This window comes from Arvicola amphibius, chromosome 6 (assembly GCF_903992535.2).
Source record: "Arvicola amphibius chromosome 6, mArvAmp1.2, whole genome shotgun sequence".
Lineage (NCBI taxonomy): Eukaryota > Metazoa > Chordata > Mammalia > Rodentia > Cricetidae > Arvicola > Arvicola amphibius.
The window spans coordinates 49,445,081-49,469,475 of NC_052052.2; the positions used below are offsets into that span (position 1 = coordinate 49,445,081).

General features: G+C 44.2%; 1 protein-coding gene across 1 annotated transcript in view; it reads right to left on the bottom strand.

The window, feature by feature from the left end:
- Positions 1-1,131: 1,131 nt before the first annotated feature.
- Nfia (nuclear factor I A) overlaps positions 1,132-24,395 on the bottom strand; it is a 166,645-nt gene continuing 143,381 nt past the window's right edge. The window contains exon 9 of the mRNA XM_038335160.1: positions 1,132-8,431. Coding sequence (XP_038191088.1) covers positions 8,414-8,431 — 18 coding nt within the window. The 3' untranslated portion in view covers positions 1,132-8,413. The remainder of the gene's footprint in view (positions 8,432-24,395) is intronic.

Genomic DNA, 24,395 nt, shown 5'->3' on the forward strand with positions numbered 1-24,395 from the left:
ACAATGTGAAGACCCACGATGACTGTGCGGTTGAGCAGATCTGAGTGATATTTATTTTGTTCAAGAGATCATACAGCGCAGGACAGATGTGGTTCTATCTACCGACTAGTCCTAGCATTGGCATAGTGTCTGCACATAGTGGGCACATTCCCACCAGCATTTGAGGAAGCGGTTAACAGACTCAAACTGTGGCGGTGGGTGATTACGGGAAGCGGGCGCCTGACTTTTTGCATTTGCATCCCACCCAGGTGATTACTCTTTGTATGACCTCCAGCCACCAATCTCCGCTCAGGAGCCTCATCTACAAGGGGATAAAAACTATACTCATCGCACGGTGTGGCCTCAAGGTTAAAATGGATTAAATGGGCCCCTGATTTATGGCCCTGCTTGCCTAGTGTACCAGTTCACGTTCTGCTGATGAGTCTGGGGCTGGTGTTTTCTTGGTTCTATTTCCAGGCTCTCCTTCTAAATGGGTACTATTAGAATCAGCCAAGGAGACACGCTGGTGGGAGCCAAGAGGAGGATGGAGAGGAGAGAGCTTCCTTTCCACAGTGTGGCAGCAGCAGCTACAGCTGTAAAACATTCTCCAGCTGCTTCTGACATCCCCAGCTCTAGCTAGGCCTTGCTCGGCAGAAACCTCACCTCCCTTGGTAATTCTAGCTCCAGCCAGTCCTCTTCTCACGTAGTCCTAGTCACATAGTGTTCCCGCTCTGATGGTGCCCTTCTACCTCAAAAGATCCAGGTATCAGCCACATGTGTCTCACCCTCACCACCTGAACCCTTGCTTCCTTGTGCTTCTCCAGATCCATGGCTGATGGCTGTGCCCTACAGTTATACCATCCAGGGCCATTTAGAGTCCCGTCTCTCATAGGACCCACTTCCCGACTCCTGATAGCAATAATAAATCACAGAGCGCAAGCACTCCGGGGACACAGAAAGCTTCAGGTGGGTGTACAACCTTGCAGCTGTCCAGGTGGGTAGGAGACCATACTCCCCTTGAAACCCTGTGGAAGACCCTACACACATAAAACTGCAGTCAGAAAGCCCGTGTTTTGGAGAAGCCCCAGCCCATAGCACAGGCCACTCACCTACCAGGCACGATGTACCCAGCAAAAGAAGACATGACGTCTGTAGCATTAGCAATTTTTTATTTTTCCTTTTTTGTTGCATAGGAAATGCAGTACTTGCTTCCAGTAATTGTATTGTAATGTGAGAAGGTGGTAGCACTAATGGTTGAATACAAGAGTTAAACTAATCCACACCAGCTCAAAAACCCTGTGGAGATTTAGTTGATAAGAATGGGCGCCCACAGTGATTCTCAACCAATTACAAGTTTTCACAGAACACAGTAAACGAAAAGGGTAACTATGAGAGTCAATACAAATATGCTAGAGGCACAGGGGGCCCGGCTCATAAAAACAATTTCAGACCATGTTATTAACACGGGGTGTTTCGTTTCACAATAGGTCTCTTTTCCCATCATTTAAAGATTTTAATCCTTTCCCCCACAATTTGAAAAGAAAATCAGAGGCACTCTGAGCAGACATTTTTTTTTTCATGTGTGATAGGAAGGGTTAGCGGGAGGGGAAAGAAGGAAGCATGGACTTTGCCTTGACAGTCTCCCTAAGGACCTAACGGGACCTGCTGGCAGTCCGCGTCTAGTCTGGCTGGCATCTCAGTGGCAAGGTTGCTGAGACCAGCAGAGAGACAGCAGCCTGAGGGGGAAGAGAGCTAGCAGCTTCCCGACACCTGCCTCCTACCACAGCCAGTGGCCTGAGACCCTTAGTTGAGAATGCTAACAGGTTATTAGCAAGAAAAAAAATTTAAAAAATAAGAATACTACAAGTAACAATCACGGGAAAGGAAAACCAGCGTTAGGTATTTTGGAAGCTGAGCATCGAAGAGCAGGAAGAATGGCCTATTCCTTGGATAGCACTTGCCTTTGAAACCACTATAGAGGCAGGAAACTTCGTATTTTCAAGTCCGATACTTTCTGCCAGGAACTTACTCTAGTGAGATCAGAGGTAGGACTTCTCCTGTACCCTCTCGTGGTCCAGATACAGTTTACAAAGTTTGTGTTTTGACCCAGGTAGCATGACGAGTCTATGGGTAGGGATGTGTGGCACACAGAACAGGGGTCCTCAATGTGCTATAGCCTCATGCTGGGTTCTCGCTTTGCTGCTGAGCATGGCTGGGACCTAGTTCCCATATCTCAGTCATCTAACTTGCTTGCTGGCTTAGCGACCCTTTGGAGAATGAGGCAGATGGGTGCTGGCTGGTTCAGGGGGAAAATTAAAAAAAAAAATCAATTTGGAAATCAAGTAGTTTCAAATTTAGACCTGAAAAAAAGAGCATATTTTAAAAATCCCGTGTTAATAGCAAACTTCTTTCTTATGAATCGAGCCCAAAGTTTGTACAGAGTTATAGTTTGGAAGAAAATATTGCATCTGTGCATGTAACTGAATAGCCACGTGAATTCTTACGATTTTTTTTTCTGTTTAATATGAGGAAGTCTGGTGTGAGGTGGATCAAGCATGGGTAAACTGTCCATTAAGATGTCAGTGTTGCCTAGCTCCTGCGGAGGGTCACGACAGCGACTCTCACTTGGAAGTGTTCTCAGAGTGGTTTTTGCAGTAGCGCTCTTGAAATTCAAATGGTAGTTTTGGGACAAAAGTCTCACCAGATACTGATTTCTGAAATCAAACACCCATGCTTGTCCCTTAGGAGAAACAAAATGGAATGAAAAACAAAGACAAAAATGAAAACAAAACAAAACACTGAATTTAAGTGAGTGTACACCTCCAAGATCTGAAGACACGCGTAACACTGAATTTAAGTAAGCGCACACCTCCAAGATCTGAAGACAGCCGGAAGGAAGACAGAGTTCGCGTTCTCAGTGAAATACCTCAAACCTAGCTGACAAGAACCGAGGCAGAAAAAAAGACTAACAGAACTTTGAGTAATATTCATACAGTTCACTAAGCATTATGGAATAGCATGCATAATATTGTACGGTTATCTTACATCACCTATACCAGAGGTCCTGACTGACAGACAGCGAAGGCTACCGGTGTAGAAAAATCTTACTTCAGAAGAGCAGTATAATACAGATTTCACAGGCACTACATTTTAATATATCAGGTATTATGCTGGTTTTCTTATAATTCTTTCTGTCCTAAAGCTGGCATTATAACAATGACCAAAAAGGCAAGGATTGAAGTAAACGGAAAGTAGATACCAAAGTTGATAAAGTTTTTTTTTTCTTCAGATAGATTAGTGCATAGTTCTCATGCAGATAAACACTGCTATGCATTTACACTGTTGGGAAGCAGAGTGGATTGAGCCCAAGTTGTCACATTTGTGTAAATCATTTTGTCAGCCTGTAATAGCACCATGTAATGGATTTGCATTAAACATTAAATTGATTTCAGAACTGGTGACACTGTGTTCACTACAGTTAAGTGCTATGGAATAGCTTCAATATACCTGCTATATATCAAAGCAATTTTCATCCCACTGCTTTTTTTATTGGAAAAAATAAAGGGGAAACATACATGACACTAATTAGACGATTGCACAGCCTTGGACGTGGAGAAGGCAGAGTAGGATTACGGTCAAACAGTAAGTGCATGCATTGACTTCAAGACAAAATGGCCTCGGAAGCCGATGGAAATGAAAGCCATGCCCGGAGGGCGGAGCAGCCTCTGGGACTGTCTAGGAAGGTCTGGCGGGTAGGCTGGGAGGCACCACCAAAGCGCTCCTCACTGACCACACGTCTCGTATTTTACACCTGTCAATGGAGGCCTGCTACCAGAAACCAGAAAAAAAAAAAAAAGAAGCAGAGAAAAACCAGAAAGACAGAGTCACCCAGAGAGAAAGAGACAGGGAGGAGAGGACGGAGTGGTAGAGACTAGGGGAGAGACTCTTGACGGAAGGGAATATCAAATGACATCCTTAAAAACCACTCTCCACCAAAAAAGAAAAAAATTCACAGGAGAAAATGTTTTCCTTTGCAAATAACTAATGATATCACCACTACAGGGGTTGAAGCACACGAGGATAAGGATCTGGGAAGGCGAAAGATGACCTTTTTGAGATGGGTTTTGCATATTCCTGTGGGCTGACTGAATACAGCACAGCGTGACTAGAGATTTGGATCCTGCACACTTGGACTGTCGGGGAAAGAAAACGGAAAGCTGGGAGGATGCAGCCTGGAGGGCCCGTGGGAGTTATCTGGGTGATGGCGGCACTGGGTGGGGGGTAAGCTAATGTCCCGCCAAGAAGAGGCTGAAGAGACATGCCTTAGTGGGAAGAGAAGGGCTGGAGGGGTAGGAGCATTGCACCAGAGGGCGTCTGCCCAGGAGGAGTTAGGAAAGGAGCAGCGGCCAGCAGAAGGGCCGAGGGCAAGCAGTGACTGGAAGATGTTGAGAGTTAGTGTTTGTGCCTCTGACTTCAGTTCCCAAAGAAAAAAATCTGGGGGGAGTCATTTGAGGGACCACTTTTGCCAATTGTGTTAATGCCATTTGATGGGAGAGGGGGAGAAAAAAAACCCAACATTTCTCAGAATCAAGGCTGGGCCTTCAAATGCTGATAGCTCTTGAGTCTGTCTGTCTGTCTCTACACCCTTATAGTAATGTCTTCCTCAAGCACCTTTGCTCAGCATTGAACCTAAAACGCAAAACACGTGGGTTGGTCGGTGTTTTGTTCTTCCTACTTGATGACAACCAAACTACGGTTTCCCGCGGCTTTCTTGACAATGAAGCATGAACGGAACCGGAACTCAGTGTATTTACTACATAACCCTTGTTTGCTATCACCCTATGCTGCCTCCACAATGGTTTAGAGCCTTGAAAACATTTTTTTTCCTGCAATTCTGTTCAGAGTTCCCTAACTTTAGCTTCATCAAACTTAATACAACAAAATACCTTCAAAAATACAGCACACCTGTAACGTTCATTTTGCAATGGTTCTTCAGTAGACCTACGCTTCTCAAGCATAGGAATATGCTATACCATTGGCGGAAAATAACTGTATTTAAATACTTACAAAAAACAAACAAACGAACAAACAAAAAAAGGAAACAGGAAAGTTTTAAACTTAAATCCAGTTCCCAAAGTGGGTTGAAAAGAAACGAAAAGCAATTCTATGAACGCTGCCTTTATAATGAACAATCAGAAATTTCACTAGGCTAATTTGACAGAAATTTTTCCTCATTTAGACAACATTACAAAAGTCCTGCATTATAAAATAGGGTAGAATAAATCAGTGTAATCAATAAAACTATACAACGATACAAATTATCTCTGAGTGGGCAGTTTATCTTCTCTCTTTGCAGCCGTGACTACAACATGCTCACTAAAAACAGCTAAAACTGCCCAAACTATTGCTTAGTTGGTTTTGTTTAAAAAAGGGTGCAATTTTATTGTATATACAACCAATTTACTGGTAATACCTTGGCATTTTGCAAGGTTCTGACAAAATGTTTGTCTAGGCTTTTTTCCCTTCACTGTGAAGCACTGGAAGCTGCTATTTCTCTTTCTTTCTCTCTCTTTTTTAGTGCACATATGTCATAATAAAGTAATGCCCAGCTAAGTGCTAGAGGGAAGGCAAAGTAGGCTGCTGGCTATAGGAAGTGACACCGTACACTGACAATCACACCATACAACAGCGCCAAGCGACTATTCAACCACTTATCAGACACATATGAAAATCCAAAATGTTTTATTTTATTTTTTTTCCTTAAATAGAGATAACCAGTAAACAATTTTCAGAACTTGGAAGTTTAAAAACGTGCATATAAAAATGGGCATTATGTACTTTTTACTGAATGTGGATTGACTGCTGTCTGCTAAGAAAAGTGGGTGTGGGGGCTGAAGAGAAAGGAAGTTGTCTTTTTTTTTAAGGCTTGCTTGTGAAAGGAACAGTTGTAAAAACAAAATTGCTTGAAGCAGGGTCAGCTTAGTGCTTCACAGTTTGACTGCTTCTCTAAGAGGAGCCCTTCCTGCGCACGTGCATCAAAAACCACAGAAAATACAAAGACAGACATCTAAAAACACACTGCGTCAAATGCAGCACTGACTTTGGTCAAATAAAAAAAAAGAAAAACTAATAATTGCTAAGCTTTTCTACATGATATAAGCAGGTATTGCATATTTTCATATATCTGGGGGAAAATAAAGGAAGACTCCAAATAAATTGAAAAAAATGCAGCAACATCCCAAATACTGATATTGTAAGCATCTACAGAGCTCAGAATAGCACTGCCACTGACCACACGGGACAATCAAGACTACGCCTGTCTGCGGAACAGCTAACTTTCTATTTAGGTCTAGATGTTGAAATGGACGATGGCTGACATAAAGTTACATTTACAAAAAGTGTCTCCGAATGCTCGAGTAGGGAGAACCCCTTCAACAGAGGGGTGTGTGCAACAATTCCACAAGTCACCACTATCCAGGGCAAGGCACATTGATATGGAATTTTTGTTTTCGTGCAAATTAAGGAAAAAAATAAAAACAAAACAACACCGTTTGGGGGTAAAGATGAGGAGCAAAGTGTCTTCCCAAGAATTTCAGTTACTTGATTGTATAGGACAGTAGTTGAGCCCTTCTGAAGGGCTGAGACAGTTTAAAGGCAAGTGCCTAGAGAGGGTTACAATATTGTCTTAATGCACTCTACTTTATCCTACATTAGCTATATAAAAATTAGTTACTAACACTAGAACATGCAGAGACTTCCTCCAGCCAGCAGGGCCTGCCAGCCAGAACACATATATATGTATAGCATAGGAAACCTTGACGTTGCATGGGAAGCAAGGGGGTGCTTCGCTGTCTGGTAGAAAAATCACTTGCATTTTTTTTGTTTGTTTCTGCTTTTTTATTTTTTTGTTCTTTTTTGATCTTTTTTTGTCTTTTTTTTGTTTTTAAACATAAGATACAAGACATTGGGGGGGGGGGTGAACTTTTTTTCGTTTTCCCTAACGAGTACCCTTGATCTGAAGGGGCACCAACAGTTGTTTCCCTATCCGAGTTGTCAGTATGAAAGTTTCCCGGAGCCCAGTTCAGGGCCTGCAAAGGGTCTTTGAAACTTCTGGACAATGTCTGGTACAATGAGGCGCTTGATAACTGACTGATCTGGTGTTGCCATACACATGTAAAAATTTCCAGAATTGGCATAATTCATTATAGTGATTTCTAGCTTATAAAATTAACAGATACCATGATTTCATTTGAGTTATGTGCTTTGATAACAGAAAATAATTAATTAGCATTTAATGTAGTTAACATATTGTGGTAAAAGCACCATTAGATTTGTATTTTTTTGTTTTTTTTTTTAAATTTTCCTTCAGTTTTTTTTTAAAGGGATACAAGTTTAACAATAAAAAACATAAAAAGCAAAAATAGCTCCCCTTTTTCTTGCAAGGCTGTTTTTTACCCCAATAATTTAGAGTCCTGGGGTGGAAGGACTTGAAAAACAAAAATAGAATTTTCAACAATCTCTATCTTACAAAGATACTTAGCTATCCAATGAAATTGCACTTCACTCAATTCAAAATTCGATTGTTTTGATTCCTGTCAGTTTCTGTCAAAACAGACCATCTTCCCCATTTCCATGTGAATTTTTGTGTCATTGTTGAAATTGTTGAAAAATGTTTTTTTTTTTTAAATGTAAGTGCAGCATTTCTAAACTTGAAAACACAACAAATGATAGCAGTAGTCTTTGCCGTCCTTTTGGAATTGTTCTGCAACATGGGTAGGTTCACTGTCCTTGCGGGCTGTGTTGTGTATGTAACTGCTGACTGCTGAACCAAACCAAACGAAAAGAAAGATCAACGCAACTGCATTTTCTTTTTCTACTATGTTACAGGAAAAAAAAAAAAAACCAAAAAAGAAAAAAAAAAAAACCATTGCCCTTTGAGTGTCCTGTAAGTTACCGATCGCAGATCTCAGCCACTACAAAAGATTCCATTCTCCAGGTGCTCCAGATGCTCAGGGAGGGGCACACCTGCATGGGCAAAGTCATGAAACACTGTGAAAAGGCCAGGCTCGTAAGGGAAGTGTGTTACAACAGGAAGTTAGTGAGCAAGGCTCCTCCTCTGCCAGCCGCTTCACCTACTGCTCACACCACCACCGAAACACTTCAAATGTCACACAGCCCAACCATTTCCAGCACCATATGAGAAATTACGACAGTCCCTAAAGTATTTTTTTTTAAAAAAAATCCCGAAAGGTTATGGCCTTTGCTGTTTGACCATGATGCTTGCTGTTTCCATGTACAAGTTGATTCGAGTCGGTTTTTCTCCCCTTCCACTGACAGTGAAGTTGTAACTGCGCTGGGTTGAGGTTGCGTCCATGTTACAGAGTTGAGAAGGGGTCAGGTGGTCTGTCTGGTTGATGGTGGGACGCTGCAACTTTTATCCCAGGTACCAGGACTGGAAGACAAAAAGAAGAATATACTTAGAAGTGCAGGTGCATGCTGGGATTTGGCGCACGGGCTTGACTAGCATGTGCAAAGCCCACAGAGATCCTCAGTGTACAAACACAAAAATGTGCAATTTTGTAAAACTACTTTGAAAGTTGCTCTTTGAACCAAGGGATCAGAATTGACCTCAGAGGTTTATGTGGACAAGGAATGGCGGGGGACAGTAAATCCCAAGCCACTGAAATTGAAATCTCACTCCTCTGACGTTAGGGGTTTGCCAGTGTTTTGAGTATGTCTTACTAAGTGACGCGTTTCTGGCCACACGACATTCACATCAGGTTTTCTAACCAAGCAGGGAGCTGTTAAAAGAGGGCAAGGAACCTGGCTACATTATTAGCACCTCGCTCAGTGATGGGTGGGCTCAAGAAAGAGAAGCAAATTGGTTGGAAAGTGGCTGAGGGGTGAGGTTAGGCGCTGTAGAGCGTAGTTATTGCTATGATTTTCTCAATATATTTTTCAGTGAGGAGTAGGTACTAAACATAAACACAACATTCTGTGAACATGCCAGGTGGCTAATGCAGGCAGCCAAAACAGAAAGGTCTGGTGGTAAACACTGGATTGGTGGCCTGGGCTGTCGGGAAGCTATTGTTACAAGGGAGAACTTAGGGTGGTGCAAATTCATCTTCCACCCAGGTGAATATACCTACTTTTATATTCTTATCTTAGAAGAGATCAATAGGACCACACCTTATGAAGCATTAATGGAGGAGGGTCACTTGTCTATGTGTTACTTTCATTGGTTAAAAAAGAAACTGCCTTGGCCCTTTAATAGGACAGAAAATTAGGTAGGCGGAATAGACAGAACAGAATTGTGGGAGAAAGAAGGCAGAGTCAGGCAGACTCCTCAGGCAGACGCCATAGCTCTCCTCTCCGAGATGGACGCAGGTTAAGATCTCTCCTGGTAAGTCACCCCTCGTGGTGCTACACACATTACTAGAAATGGGTTAAAGCAAGATAGGAGAATTAGCCAATTAAGAGGCTGAAACTAATGGGCCAGGCAGTGTTTAAAAGAATACAGTTTCCATGTAATTATTTTGAATAGAGCTAGCCGGGTGGCGGGACGCAGCCCGCCATTCCTTCTACAAAGCATCATCAAATTCAAGGAGAAAATGGGCCACTGCTTAGTCCTCATCCATGTTTCTATCCGCTCCATATGCCAGTGGAGCTTTCAGCTTGTGGACCCTTCTTACATCCCTTTCGTAAATGTCCAATATACCACGCTTATGTCTGCTGGCATTTCTTTGTCAGCAAAGAAAGTCAGCTAAACAAAATGATCAGCTACAGACAAATGCCAGCGTTAGTTTCCCAAGTGACGGTAAATAGCGTGTGACTTTTGCCAGCTTTCCTTTAAGTGCCCTCAAGAACTCACTGTGTGTGCTGGGAGTCAGAAAGTCCATCAGCTTCTAGGCAAAGCTAATGGCTACGAGTTCGACACTGACAGCATCAACTACGGTTACATCAGAACTGATTCCGGAGGACTAAGGCTCATACTTGTCAGAGAGCTACAATTAGGAAAAGTCGGGACTCCTTTGATCCCCGGGATAAATGGGTAAACGACAGCTCCATGGAAGTTGGTGTAAGAGTTCCTGGTAACAACAAGCTACCTTTGATTTCCAGAGAAGCTTTAAAAAACAAAACAAAACAAACCACAAAACCACTCATCCTGTAGACTCTCTGGCCGTGTGCTTTGGGGAACACAAGAAAGCTGCTTCTAGCTGGAAAGGAAATCACCCTGGCAAGCGCACATGGCCTAAATCTAGGCGGACAAAAGGAAGATGAGTGAGAAAGAAAGGGAGGGCCGCAGGCCCCAAGCTGTATCTGTGGTAAGTCTCTCCTTAGCGCTGACTCAGATCTCTCGCCACACGCTCTCTGGTACACCCCAGTCTGAAACGGAGCGGCCAGCGCTGGTCTCAATCTGTCTGCATGCTTTCTAGGGCAGTTGTGAAATTCGGGACCTCTTCCATGTGACAGTCAGGACTTCTTGAAGCAAGCGCTTGGAACCTGGCAAGTCAGCAGGGGGAGCAGTTTTCCGTCCCACCGGACTCAGGACACTACAAAACCAGCAGTGCCCTGTACTTCTGTTAAAAAGCAAAGCAAAAAAAAAAAAAAAAAAAAAAAGTTTCTTCACACATCTTACTATTCAGTGTGTGCCTCGCCCACAAGGTTACCCCAGAGCAGCTCTGTAACCCTTCACTGAAATAGGCTTTATTGATTGCTCTGGTCTATTGTTCTCTTTTCAAGTCCCCCAAGTTCAAGTTCATCCTGGTGTTACATCATGTCTGGTTGCTCTTAGCAACCAGACAGACCCAGACGTGACTATCATTAGCAAGAAACCCTCTGCTCTCCTCCCACCAACCTTCCAGTGGTTCTGACGTAGCAGGCCCACTGCAAACACACTGAAGTATTTATTCTGCCTAATTTATGACCTACCCAGCAAGCTAGACCCCCACTCCAAAAACCAACACTGTTGTATATTTAATTAATCTGTCTTTCTTTGGCATTTGAGAAAGTTAGACAAAGGACTAATTATTGTGTTTCTCTCTCCACACTTTTCTATGGGGGGGGGCGAATATGTGCATGGGAAAGAAAACTATGAGGCCCGGCATCGGCCCCTCCCCTTTTTCTTTCTGCCCTATTGACATTTCATGAAATACTTTAGCTGCTTAACGGAGTTAGAAGAAAAAAAAAAAACCCTACACTGTGAATGTTACTCCTTCTGAGTTGGTATTCAGTAACACAAATCAACTCATGACATGTTTAAATTTAAATGCTAACCACACACTCTCAGAGTTACTTTAAAGGTTAGTTTTTAATCAATAGAAGTTGCTGACTCTGGGTTTTTGTGCTGCACACTGCAACTCTTGGGCTTTTGTCTAATGGGAAAGCTCGGGAACTTTCTTCCTTGAGATGATTTTAGCAATGATTTGCAGACACAGAGGCTATTGTGCTCCCACCAGCAACATGTCAATAGAGGAGCAGAGCAGCCCTGTGGTGGGGTGTCAATATGACTCCTAAGGCAGGGGTTGGGGGTCTTTAATAACCCATGAAAAAAAACCTTAATTAACCCTTTCAGGCCCAAACCAAAACCCATTCTTCCACTTTTCACTCCTGTCATTTGACCGTTAGTACTTATTTCAACATCACACTAATCCTCATGACAATTAACCCAGCTACTTGACCAAGGGCTTCCAGAATGGAAGTCAGTCAGGGGAACCACACACGAACTTTTTTCTTTCTTTCTTTCTTTTTTTTTTTTGAATGAGGTTTCTTAGTAAACAGTTTGTAGAACTATAGTAGTGAAACACATAACAAACAATAAGAAATCTATCCACTTTGTCATTTTCTTTTCTGTCCATCAGTTTGTAGTTGAAGACACTGCTAAGGGCAATGAGCGGGTAGTCACCCACACAGAGGTGCCCCTGGATTTCTATAAACTTCTATCAACTGCTAATCACATCAGATGAATGAGAGAATACTAGGAAAGGTCTTTTTATTTTTCTTACATTGTCCTTTAATGTCTGCTACTTGAAAACATTGCAAGTTTGAGAATGCTCACTGAAGAATGATTCTGCACCTTCCTTTTTGGAACAGAAAAAAATTATAGGAATCTGAGGCTGGTAAATTCTTGGGTTGAATCAAATCATTGGGAAAATACTGGCACATGAAACAATATTCATCTGTGGAGAGTCAAAAAATCATCCTTGGATCTGACGTCTGCTTGGGTTTCATATGGCTTCTGCCTTCATACTTTATAGTCCCTTAATCTGCCCTACTGTATCCAGGCCACTACAAAGGAGTCTCTGTCCCTTATCTGCAGCAAGTGGCAATATTATAGTACAGCATCTGAGGATGTTATCTTGATACATTTACATTGAGGAAGTAAACGCTGAGCTTTGATCTATTTTTTTTTTCTGCAAGAATATTCGACTGCAGTTGATTTGGTGGCCCATAAATCCACACTCCCACAAAGGCTCTAGTTTCAGAAAATTAGCCAGCTCCATTCGCAATGTTCACGGTTCGGGATGTTCCAGGGGTGGGAGGGAACCTGTCCGCTTTCAGTGTTCAAGGTGAACCATCAAAAGGAATCTGCAGCCCAAGACAAGAGCTCAGCTTTCCCTCTAGCCGGTCAGATGGAGAAGTAATCGCATCAGGTTGGAAAGTGCTGACTCAGTATTTAATAAAGTGCCCGCAGATGTGGCGTCTCTAAGGTATTCAACTCATGTAATGCAAAACAGCTCTGCGCTGAACGCGCTTATAAAATTTCATTTAACCATTGCAGCACGGTTCTCAGAGGAGTTTTATCACACGTCCCGCCCCTTAATTTACAGCTCCATGAAAGTTCCAGTCCCATTCTGTGGGGATTCTGGAATGCTCACAGTAGTCAGGATTTACGAACCATAAACAGCCTCCATCCCACTGCATCCTAAACAAGAGGGTTGAGGCAGCAGTAGGCACTGTGACAGCGCAGTCTGTTTCTTCTCTTGTGCCTCGCTGTGCTGTGAGCAATTACAAGATGGAGTTGGTTCCGAGTCTACTGAAGATGGGCAACAAAGCCAGCAGGCTCAGCTCCTTGTTAACAACCATTTTTCTAACACATACGTCTTACAGAGCCTTTTACGGGTCTCTCTTTCTACTCAGAGGGCAGGGCATACATTTTAAAATCAAAAAGGAAATAGGCCTGAGATAATTATACTTCACTTGGTGGTGGTGGCGGTGGTGGTGGTGGTGGTGGTGGTGGTGGTGGAGGGCAGGACAGACTGTGACGGCAGAATCTGTTTTTCAAATTAAAAAGTTAAACAAAGGGCCTCAAGGGCAAAGTTTAACGCTGAACGGAAGGAGGTTGTTAATGTGGAATCCAGAACCGGGCGTGACTCTTAGCTTTCTTCTCCCAGCAAGGTGGGTTATTTAAGGACATTTACACACATAAACGGAAACAGGAATATACAGGAAGCTCTCCCTCCAACACATCATACTCCCTACCAGGCCCACAAGGGACACAGCAAGCAGATCGGCTTGAGCGCAGCTACCATTTTGACCCTCGTGGCGATGCTACCTCCGCTGGACCACACTAATCCAGTCAGTCATTTTTGGCTTCCTGTTCTTGTTTGCATGAACTAAGCCTACTTTTTTAGCACAAGTGAGTTGTCTTTGGCAACTAAGCTAAAAGCCTGGGGGGCCCACCCCCCATCTCTGACACAGAAGGGGTAGACAGACCTCTGTGTGGACTCCTGGCTTCTCCTTTTAGGATTAACCATTTGGGAGTCCTGAGTCACTTGGTCAATAAGCGCCAATGGTCTGCAGTCTGCTTGGTGTTATGTACATGAGGCTCTGGGAATGTTAGGAGTAGAGAACTGTGGCCGCTGCCTTTAGGGGCTGTGGTGCCCAGCAGGAACGGGCTGGCTTTAGACTTCTGCACCCTTCATGATTTCTCCGAGGATATTGATAAAACGTTGGCTGACTGATAAGGCCGAGTGTCCGAAGCCTCCACACTAAATTCCACTGATGGACAGTGTGACATCATATACTCTGGGGGTCCTGGAGTACTGGGAATGAGAGAGGATAGCAGCCATGAGCACTGGATTCTTCTAGAAAGGGTGGCATGCTGTCTACAGGTGTTAGTTATGGGTATTACCAGCCTCGGGCTTTCATCTCCACAGCCATTTTTCTTGTCTGATTTTATTTTGTTAATTAAAGAAAGCCTGTTTTTAATAACTCTAAACCAAGACTTGTTTATTGTGCAGGAAACTATTAAAACATTAATGGGCCGTGAGTGGCCTCGCTTACCTTTGCGGCCTTATCTTTTCACCACTTGAGCTGTGTTAAACTCCTTCCAGAATCCTCCAAAGCTAAATGTTTCCTCCCTGCTGGGCCTTTTGGCACAGGCTATGCCTTTTCCTTGCTATGCTAACACTTGCTTGTCCCCAGGGTCTAAGATTAAATGATTTTTTTTCCTTTTAAATTACCTCTCTCTCTCTGTGTCTCTGTCTCTCTCTGTCTCTGTCTCCCCCCCCCCCTCTCTGTGTATGTGTGTGTGTGTGTGTCTGCCCCCCTTGCAGGAGTTGGCTCTTTTTTTCTATGTTGGCATCAGGGGTTGAACTCAGATAGTCAGGCTTGAGAGCAAGTATCTTTACCTTCTGAGCCATCTCTCCTGTCCCCAAATGCCCCTTTTTTTTTCTGAGGGGCCCTTTTCAGAGACTTACCAATAGGGTTCTGATATGTTCACCTAAATTATTATATTATCAATAAAGACTCAGGAGTCAAATACTGGGTGAAAACCTGATAGATCAAAGGAGCTACGGAGGAGAGACCAGTTGACCTCTCCACACTTCCCAGATGGAAGAGACCACACCCTCTCTAAGTCCCTCCCTACTCCTTCCTGTGCATCCTCTCTATCAGTATCCTTGGCTTCTCTATGGCTAACTCGGGTCAGCTAGTCACTGGTTCCACCCCCTGCTTCCAAGTTAACTTTATTAATACAGTCTTGGGGAGTCACAGTGCAACCAAACATCCCACAGTATAGTTCAGCTGTTTCTACCCTGGGGCTATGACAGTCTGCTTCTCCCCAGGAATGCGACTTAGGCTCTCAGGCCCAGTGGCTGACAGAGGAGGTGCTAAGCAAATGTTGGTAAGTGAAGGAAGAAAAAGCAGCACCCTGCTTCCCAGAGCCAGACAGGAGCTCCCCCAGGTAAAGCACTACATCTAGATAGGTGTCCACAGCACTGCTAGAGCACGCACGGTACATGCTCTGGCCTGCTGCAGCGATAGGCACCCTCCCTAGAGAGGCACAAGTCTCTAAGGGCCGCCCCGGGCAGTTCCGACTGAAGGGCTGTTGCAATGGGGCCAACTGTAGCCAACTGCGTCAGAAGCATGTGCAATAGTTTTGTAACATGGCCTTCTGCCTGCTTACTCCATACACAGCCCTTGTCCAAACCACCGTTCCCTGGGGAATGACTATGCTGCTCCCAGCCAAGACCTCTGCTTTGGTTCAAACCTCAATGTGGGAAAACACTAATCTTTTTACCCAGTAAACCAGCCAGTACCTACAGAGTTCGCGAGTGCATGCACGGCCCAGTCCTGCAGGCCGGTACACAGTTGGAATCTCACCACATCCCAGCGCACCCTGGTGTCAGCTCTTACCACCAAGTCAATTTTCTTCTTGGTCTCCCTTTACATTTTCCCTGTTACTCTCGCCCCATGAAACCAAAGACTTCTGTGTTTAAAAATTGCCCTCTGGCCCACTTATGTTTACTCCCAAGACCTACTGGAGGGTTATCTTCCCCGGCCCCCACTTGAACTCTGGAGTTCGACTCCACAGGATACTGGTCAACCTGTTCTCTGTGGACCAGCAGATCTTAGTCAAGGTTGGGAGTGCCTCTGAGTCTCAACTCCAAGAAATGGAAGTATCTTTATCCATTTTGAGAGGGTTAATGAGGTAATACTTGACTGAGGGCAAGTTTAGGAAACCAGGTTCTGGGTTCTCGAACGATAATTATGGCTGGCCGGAGGGTCCGTGTGAGTTCTAAAGGGGGACCCATTTCCTAAGAACGTGGTTGGTCAACCTAGTGTTTTCTCATATTGAATGCTAGATTTTGTTGTTGTTGTTGTTGTTAAAAGTGGCAGCTGTGCGATCGCCCTTGCCTAGTTGCAAGGGAAAGTTCTTGAGAAAATGAAAATCTGTCTTTAATTGTGGTATTAGAATCAGAGCAGTGGAACCCACAGCACAAAGGGAGCTGGCTCAAGGCCCTGAAAAGCACCAGGCTAAACTGCAGGCCTTCCAGGCTGGGAGGATGAGGGGTGCTCGGGGAGGGAGGGAGAGAGGGAGGGAGACGGGGAGTAGTCAGGAAACCAAGTGGGACAGAAACAATCCTATTTTGGTTTTTGTTAGTGAATGGCATACTACATAGATCAGAGACTTCTTATAAAACACAAGCCCCCACTGTACACAAAGCACAGGAAAACGTGAGGAAGAGGGGGAAAAGTAAAAGCAGCTTAGGGTGTGTTAACGCTGCTATTCTGTCAGCTTAAAGAGTATTTTATGCTTGATCAACAGCTCTTTTTTATTGTGCTTTTCTTTCATTCATTGAAGACATCAAAGCGGGCCCCACCAGTGTACCTGCCCTTCTGGAGCGCTTGGGAGGAGGCGCTAATGAAGCTGGCCTCTGGGAGCCGGAGACCCCCGTGGACACGGCAGTTCAAAGGGAATATTTCAACAATGATTACATTTTGTAAATCTTTTTATGAAAGAGACAGCTTATTTCCTGCTTTTTCATGAAAAATAGATTCTGTCCATTAAAGTGAGTCCGCGCCACGGAAGCTGCCTGGGATCTGAGGTGCAGGCGTGGAGATTAAGGGGACAGCGACCCGACCCGATGAAATTGTCTGGAGCTCCTATCTGCTGGGCTGGGGTGCCAGTACCGGATGTGCTGGGTGGAGCTGAGGCAGTGGCAGGGCCTTGCTTGCTTGGCCTTGGAAAACGGGTTGTGAATGTGGGGTGAAGATTTATGTGTGTGTGTCAGGGTTTGGGGGTTTTATTTTCTCCCTCGGACCACGCTTAGGATTAGTTCTCTTTTATGTTTTGATTCCACAAAGATCGACATATCAGGGAGCATCGAGCCACCAATACTTCTATAGGGTACAAGAAAGACAAAAGGTGATTTTTCTTTCCATTTCATTAAGTGCTACATTTAATGCTTAGAGACGTAAGACAAACCCTTTTTCATAGGGGAAGTTAGTCATAAAAAGAGGAGTTTCCTCTTTAGACACAAGGAGGGTTTTATTAGTATCTAATGTCTGTCTTAAGAGGCAGGGTCTAGCCTTTTATAAGTTTTGATTTTCATATTAAAGCATTCTTCCCCTAACTTTTTCCTTTTTTTCAATGAGAAAGTTGTGTAGGATAAAGGCTAAAAAGGGGACATGATTTCCTGGGGAGCTACAAGATGAAAAAAAAAATGTACGTTTTCTACATCTTGGATTCCAATTTTTATTAAATGCCTGCTGTCTAACAAGGGCCGACAGTCACACTTGGAGTTGGCTGAATGGTGGCCCAGGGAGGTAACTTTTTTGTTTGAAGAGATAGGCAGGGGATTGGAGTTCGGGGCTCAGTAGAGCGTAGCCCCATCTTCTAATAACCGCTCCACCAGAGCTCTTCCTCCCAGAGATGGCTGGGGCTTACAGAAAACCCACCACAAGGACTGCCACTCTCTCCCTAGGCAGATAAAGCCAGGGAAGGGAAAAGGAACGTGACAGTTAGAGGCCCGGTTATTGCAGATTTCTCCCAGAGGCATCCTGCAGCAGAGTGCCAGGAGATCTGGCCCCCGGCCAGGAACAACCTCTCACCCTTCAGCCCCAGGAGCCTCTGTGAGTGTCTAACACCTGCACCTTCATACACGGTTGTTGTTTTAAGACAGGGTTACATGTAACACAGACTGACCATGAAGTCACCATACAGCCTAGGATGACCCCAAGCTTTGGATCCTCCTGCCTACACTCCCCCAAAACTGGGATTATAGGCTTATGCCACTGTACCTGGTGATTCGGGGACTTTCTGCCCAGTAGGTGCCTTCTGCCTGTCCAGTGTGCAGGTCTTTGCTTCTTCGCTCTTTGCGAAGTCCAGTCTCTGTTCTTTCCTTTCTGGCCTGGTTTCCAACTTTCTACCTCAAGTGAGTCTCTCCCTTCCTGACCTGTGGTAAAGCCACGGAGGAATCACAGAAGACCCCAGTCTCTCAAAGGCGACTGTTCTTCCTACTCCACTCACCATGAGAAGGAGGAAGAGGAAAGGAAGCCACAGCCCCTTTGCCAGGCAGCTAAGACTGGAGTCTACAGTGCACCCAAGGCAGGCACAGAGGCAGTCTGGACAGACCACGGGGGAAGCCGTCGCTCTGCAGAACAAAGACTGGGCACAGGTCTGGGGACCAGGGGCCTTGGACTCATTCATACCCAGACTCATGGCTGACTGGTGTGGAGCCTTCTCTGATTACACTACAAAGATCGCCACTCCTTCCTGTCTTCTCTTTCTACGATGGCAGTTTGTAGATTCCCCTGGCCCAGGAATCACCTTTTCTTTGTCCACAAAGTGGTGGTGATTTTTGAGAGGGATGAGAGTATTCATGCTGGCCCCACTTGAGGTTAGAGTAAGCCCTGCCTTGGAAAATGCCACTCCAGCTCCGCAGGATGCAGGAGGCTCAGCTTAACTTTTGTGCACCCCAGGCTGCAGGAAATACACTTAAGCAACACAAATCAGCTAAACTGGCCCCAAATGTGAGCAACCATTAGGGAAGCCCCGAGACAGTGTGCATGGGAAGTGGGGATCGCCAGTTGGTTCCCCTCTGCTGGCAACTCTGGCAAGGGGAAATTCCTGCTTCCCTCAGTGTATTCTCTGAGCCCCCAAACTGGGGCCAAGACCATGCTTGTCACCTCCTCCAGAGACCTTCAGAGACTGTGACAGGACTTAGAGTTTTCCAATAAAATTTGCCTTTGTTGAGAAGTGACTGGCAAGAGAAGACCACACTGAGGAGTTTACAACTTGGGTGACAGTGTTTTACCCCTTAATGCTGAAACAGCCCATGCTTTTATGTTTAAATTTATTTCCTTCTGAACTGTGTAGTTTAAATCTACAGCTAAGCAATACTCATGATTACAAACAATTCAATTCTCTTCTCCCAAGAATTTTCCCTGGGGTTGTAGAGAGGCAGCTTGTCTGTGAATTGGAAGACAAGGTGAACATCCCGCAGTGTGTCCCAAGTGTCAGCCTGCTGGGCCTTCCCAGCGATTTGGTCATGGATGCACCATGTGTGATGGGCAGCATGACTTGGAGAGAAGAAATATCATCCTAGCAGAGAATATTTATTTTTACTTTCTTTGTAAGAATTTCTAAAGAGATAATCTTATAAGCTAAGGCAGATTCAAGAAGATATTACAGAGAACCAGGCATGCAAGCATGGAACCCCTTGCTTACGTTTTTGGCTAAGTTCCAGTTGGTAGTACTCTACCAGCGACAGAAATTTCGGAGCTATTCAGAACACATGCAGAGTGCTAGCTCAGGGAAGTCCCACATGTCTACAATCACTGTGTTATTGTTTAATAAAACCAGTACAGACTGCATGACTATTAGATGTCAGTCAGGCCGTTTAAGGGTCCTTTCCCCCTGTTAAACTACTGTACTAATAGGAGAGCCTCTTGTTTATTTCCCGAGAATGGTGGCAGGGTCAAACGATGTATATACCCACTTTCCTTCTGACTCCGCAATTATAGGCATATTGCAGATGTGCAAAACTGTGCCATTCTAGAAGACGGTCCAGTTAAAAAATAATTTAATACCTTCCTTGCTGTTAAAAAAGTGAACTGTCTGAGCTAAATAAAGTATGACTTCCTATTCGACCACATCAACATTTCTGTATTGTTCTGTAGAAACACACTCATGAGTTCAAGTTCAGGCTCAAACTAAATGAAACGCCTGTCCAGAGTTTATCACCCGCTTCACTGACATGATTCTCTCTGAACCCTGCCAGCACAGTGTGCCTGTTTCCAAGGCTTGGTGCAGGAATGTTTTAAGGCTGGAGTCTGGGCTGCTTCCTAAGGCACGGCAGAGCTCTCTGAAGCTCTGGAAAGCATGGCAAGGCAGTGGTCGTTAACATTTCTGCAGACCTACTTTAGAGGCCAGGAGAGAGGAAGGATTCAGGACCAATGGACTAGATCTGCCCAATTTTCCCTATTAGGCATTGATTCACCATCATAGGAAGGGTAAATCATGGATTCTAGAAGTATATTCTAGAATTTCATATCCATGACTTCAAGTTTTCTGCAATGATTTTCAACCTTTTGTGGAAGTGGCCAATGTACATTAGTTCTTCTCAAATATGAAGATGTGGGGTTACTTATACTACTTTCTAGCTTGTGAATGAAACAGAAAAGAGTTAACAGAAAAATGCCCCCAATCTCATTTTATATTTCCAAAAGAAAAAACAAAACAACCCCCCAAACAAACAAACAAACAAACAACTACAAGAGGGGTTTTGGAGGTCAACAACACCTTGGGAATTGCAAGCCAATAAATGGGCACCTAAGAGAAAGAGCCGAAGTGGAGATTCTAAATTGTTCCCTAGGAAGCAACTGGAGAGAGCTAGTTCCTGGCTAGTCAAGATGGACACTCAAGTTCTTTGCTAATCAAGGGTCCAGGAGCTGAGAGGCGACAGCCATGGTCTTCACGGACTGAAGGGAGAAAAAGAGAATGACAGGCTCAGCATTTTGTCTTCTCTGTGGGTGAGAGTTTGTGAAGACAGTGGCCCAGAACCCCACACAGTTGCACTGATGGTGGCCGTCCTCTCATGACATCTCTTCATACAGAACAGTTCTCTCTGAGAACTGATCACACCCAGCCAAACTACAGGTTTCTGGTCCCCAGGTTCATCAACAGCGCTCCTCCAGGGTGAGCCAGGACACACTACATAAACGGCTCAAGAGTCACTGCTGCTGTGTGCACTGTGGGACTCAGGAAATAGACCAAGGGTGGATTCGGGCAGCCACGGGATCTGTAACAAGGTGTGAACAGGGTTTGTCATCCGATTATCCTCGCAAGTCCAGGGGACTGGAGCAGAAGCTGTGCTTTAGGAGGGGGAGGGGAGAGGATTTCTCCCCACCTGCGGCAAGACAGAAATCCTTTCCATGTGCTAGCTCATGGGCTCTTCTTGGATTAGCAGGGGAACAGCACATGTCCACGGACTCTAGGCTAGATTTTACTCTGTCTCAATTCCTTGAACTCAGTTCCCTTCCATGCTGAAAAATATCCAGTATCTGAAGCTGACATAAGCTTCAAACCAAACCTTTGGCTGTGAAATCTGTAAGTTGCTTCTAGGTAACGTGGACACAAGCAACATGGGATTCGTGTTGTACAGAAATGGGTTTGAGGCTGGTTTCTTTGGGTAGCAGTTTACCTATGGGATGGCATCCGAGCTCATAGCTCTGAAAGATGTCATGGCCTTGACCCAGAACTGACTTGCAATCTGCAAACTGATGGCAGCCTATGTATGAGATATCTCCCCTCCTTTGTCTGGCTTCTGTGTCTCTTCCTTATTTTTCACAAATGCTAATAATAAAAATTTGGTCCTCTGTCCATGGCCGATGGAGCCTTGCCATGGAGGGTTCCTCCAGGAAAGACATTAAGCATAGCTGCCAATGTCACTAAGCAACTCTTGCAAAATGGTGGGTGGAAGGAATCTGAAACTTCTAATTGCTTTGAAGACAAAACAAGTTGATAGCTCCAAAATGTTTTACACTTGTTTACATGTGTGGGAGTGGGTCCGGACTGAGCGCGACTCAGTCTCTGTCACCTCTCCTATAAACAGCGCTTGCATCCTTGCTTGCTGTCAGCGGCACAGGCACTGCCACTTCCAGAAACTAGTTCTCTTGCCCGAGCTGAATGGAAGGGAGGGGATGAAGTGAGCAAGCTGCCTCTTGGCAGTGAATTAGGAACTTGGAGGAGTGTGGTCTTTTCTCTCCTGGTGCCTTAGACTTAGTTATCCAGTGCTTGGGAACTCCCCATCTGGTTCCTAGTCACAGAAAGCCGCCAGCAACTGGTAGAGGCCAGTCTAGATTTGATAGCCCTAACCTGAGACCAAAGGCACCTTAGTGACTTCTATGAAAACTTCCATCCAGGAGCTCTTGGTTGGCAAAAGTCACTGGGATTAAAAGCCCAGGGGAGCAGCCAAGCAAAGAGCTTCCCTGAAAGGTTCTGGAGGCCAGAAAACTGCGATGTTATTAGGGGTGGTGGGAGCAGAACCTTCTTCACACTTTGACAGGAGAAAATATTTGGGAAGAAGCTACCAAGAGATACAGGATGGCTTTAGCTGGGGGCTAATGAGGTAAGGAAGAGCAATATGCGTAGCATGAGCTAGCCCGCAGAGAGATGTGCCATCACCGCTGCTGCGAAGTCAGACCTCTCATTGATTCATCATCACCATATTTCATAATATTTGCCTAGAAAGACGCACAAAGCCTATCAGGTTAAATTAATCCTAATGGCCAATTTTCATCTTATTCTAATTAAACAATTTCAATGTAATTAATGCAAGCATAGAAATTAGTCAAAATTACAAATGTAAATGTTGAACTTTAAATCAAAGGTCCTTTCTATTCCTCATCTTATGTAAAAGCACTTTGGAGTGCTTGCCTTTGAGGTGATCAGGATGTTAACCTTTCTCTGCACCGTGAAGGACGGAGGATACAAACTAAAAAAAAAAAAAAAAAAAAAAAAAAAAAAAGGAAAGAAAGGAAGATAAAGAAAGCTATCCAGGAACATGGAGCACCACACACACACACACACAAACACACACACACACACAAACACACACACACACAGATGCACGCAGAGCATACACAACCTGTTAGTCTATGAAAATAAAATCTCCCTAGTTGAACTGAATTAAAAGCTTTTTCTCCTCAAGATTCCAAAGCACTTGCCACTTTAAAGCAGTGTTTCTGAGACCCTTTAATACAGTTCCCCATTTCGTAGTGACCCCCAACCATAAAATTCTCTTCACTGCTACTTCATAACTGTAATTTTGCTGCTGTTCTGAATTGTAATGTAAATTTCTTTCGGAGACAGAGGTTTGTCAAAGGGGTTGTGACCCACAGGTTGGGAACTACTGCTCTAATGGATACTGGGTTTTTACAAAATACCTCTGTAAAAGACAGAAACCATCACCACAGCCACACACTAGACCACCAGCTCCTCCCCTCTCTGCAGGTGGACTCCTGCCTCTCTGTCCTGGATGAGCTATTTCACCTCCAGGGCTTTGGCCTCTTTAGTTGAAGGTGCTGCTTTATTAAAGTGAAAAAAATGTCTTCCAACACCCAGTTAAATTTCTTGTCCTAAAACAATGTCTCCTAAGTAAATATCCTTTCAGGGAATTACCAGCGATGGTATTATGTCTTTAACCTCAAAACTACTGGCATCTTGAAATGGATTTAAAGGCCGTACAAGGTAAATAACCTAAGTGATTCCCATCAAGATATTAAAAAGCCATCCTTCTCTTTTTGTAAAAATCCAAAGTGGATGGATTTTGAGCTCTAGAACAGAGAAAGAAAAGGTCTCACGAAATGCCCCCCCCCATTTTCTCTAAAAAGGGGAGAGTAGTTATAAAAATCTGAAAGAGAAATACATTTTTTTTGCTTTGTTTTGTTTTAATTTAAGAACTTTGTGTGGCTGAATCACACTTCGAGTGGGCCTGCAGTCTCGCCAGGCAGCTCTCGGTTGGGGAGAGTGTGCTCCTGCTATTCTTACTCAGAAAACAGCAACATTCTCTTTTCCCAAAAGCAGGACTTCGTCATGGCATGGCTCCCCATCTCCCTCACTCCTGATTATATGAAAGAATTATTTGATAGCAATCAATTCACTATTACTGTTTGGGGACATTACAGAAGAAGAGCAGAATGGTTTAATAACATAATTGATTAGTGCAGCAATCACCATTAGGCTTAGTAATGATGGTGGGATCCCTATACCTTAGTTAATGGTCATGGACAAGCCATTCCGGACTGCCAAAGGTAGCAATGGTTTTATCTTCTACCCCATGGGAATGACACTTAGCCCATCACATTTAAGGTTTGACCTTCACTGCACGGCATGATCTTAATCCCTAGATTTCATAATCTTAACTGGGCAACATTAAAAATACGGATTGACTTCGGTTGGCAAGAATCTTTATGTTCTTTCCACTAGAAAAGCTATAAATTCAATGGCTGACCTTTTATTTCCAGGTCACAAGTGACACCCACTCGGCTTCGTCCATTCACATAGGATTTATGTTAGGGTTTGCAGGTTGAAGTCATGAAAGTTGAACTTTAATGAAATGTCTTTAAAGATATGCACTTAAGCCAAAAATTTCCCACAAGAAATCGGTGATAGCTTGCTTCCAAAC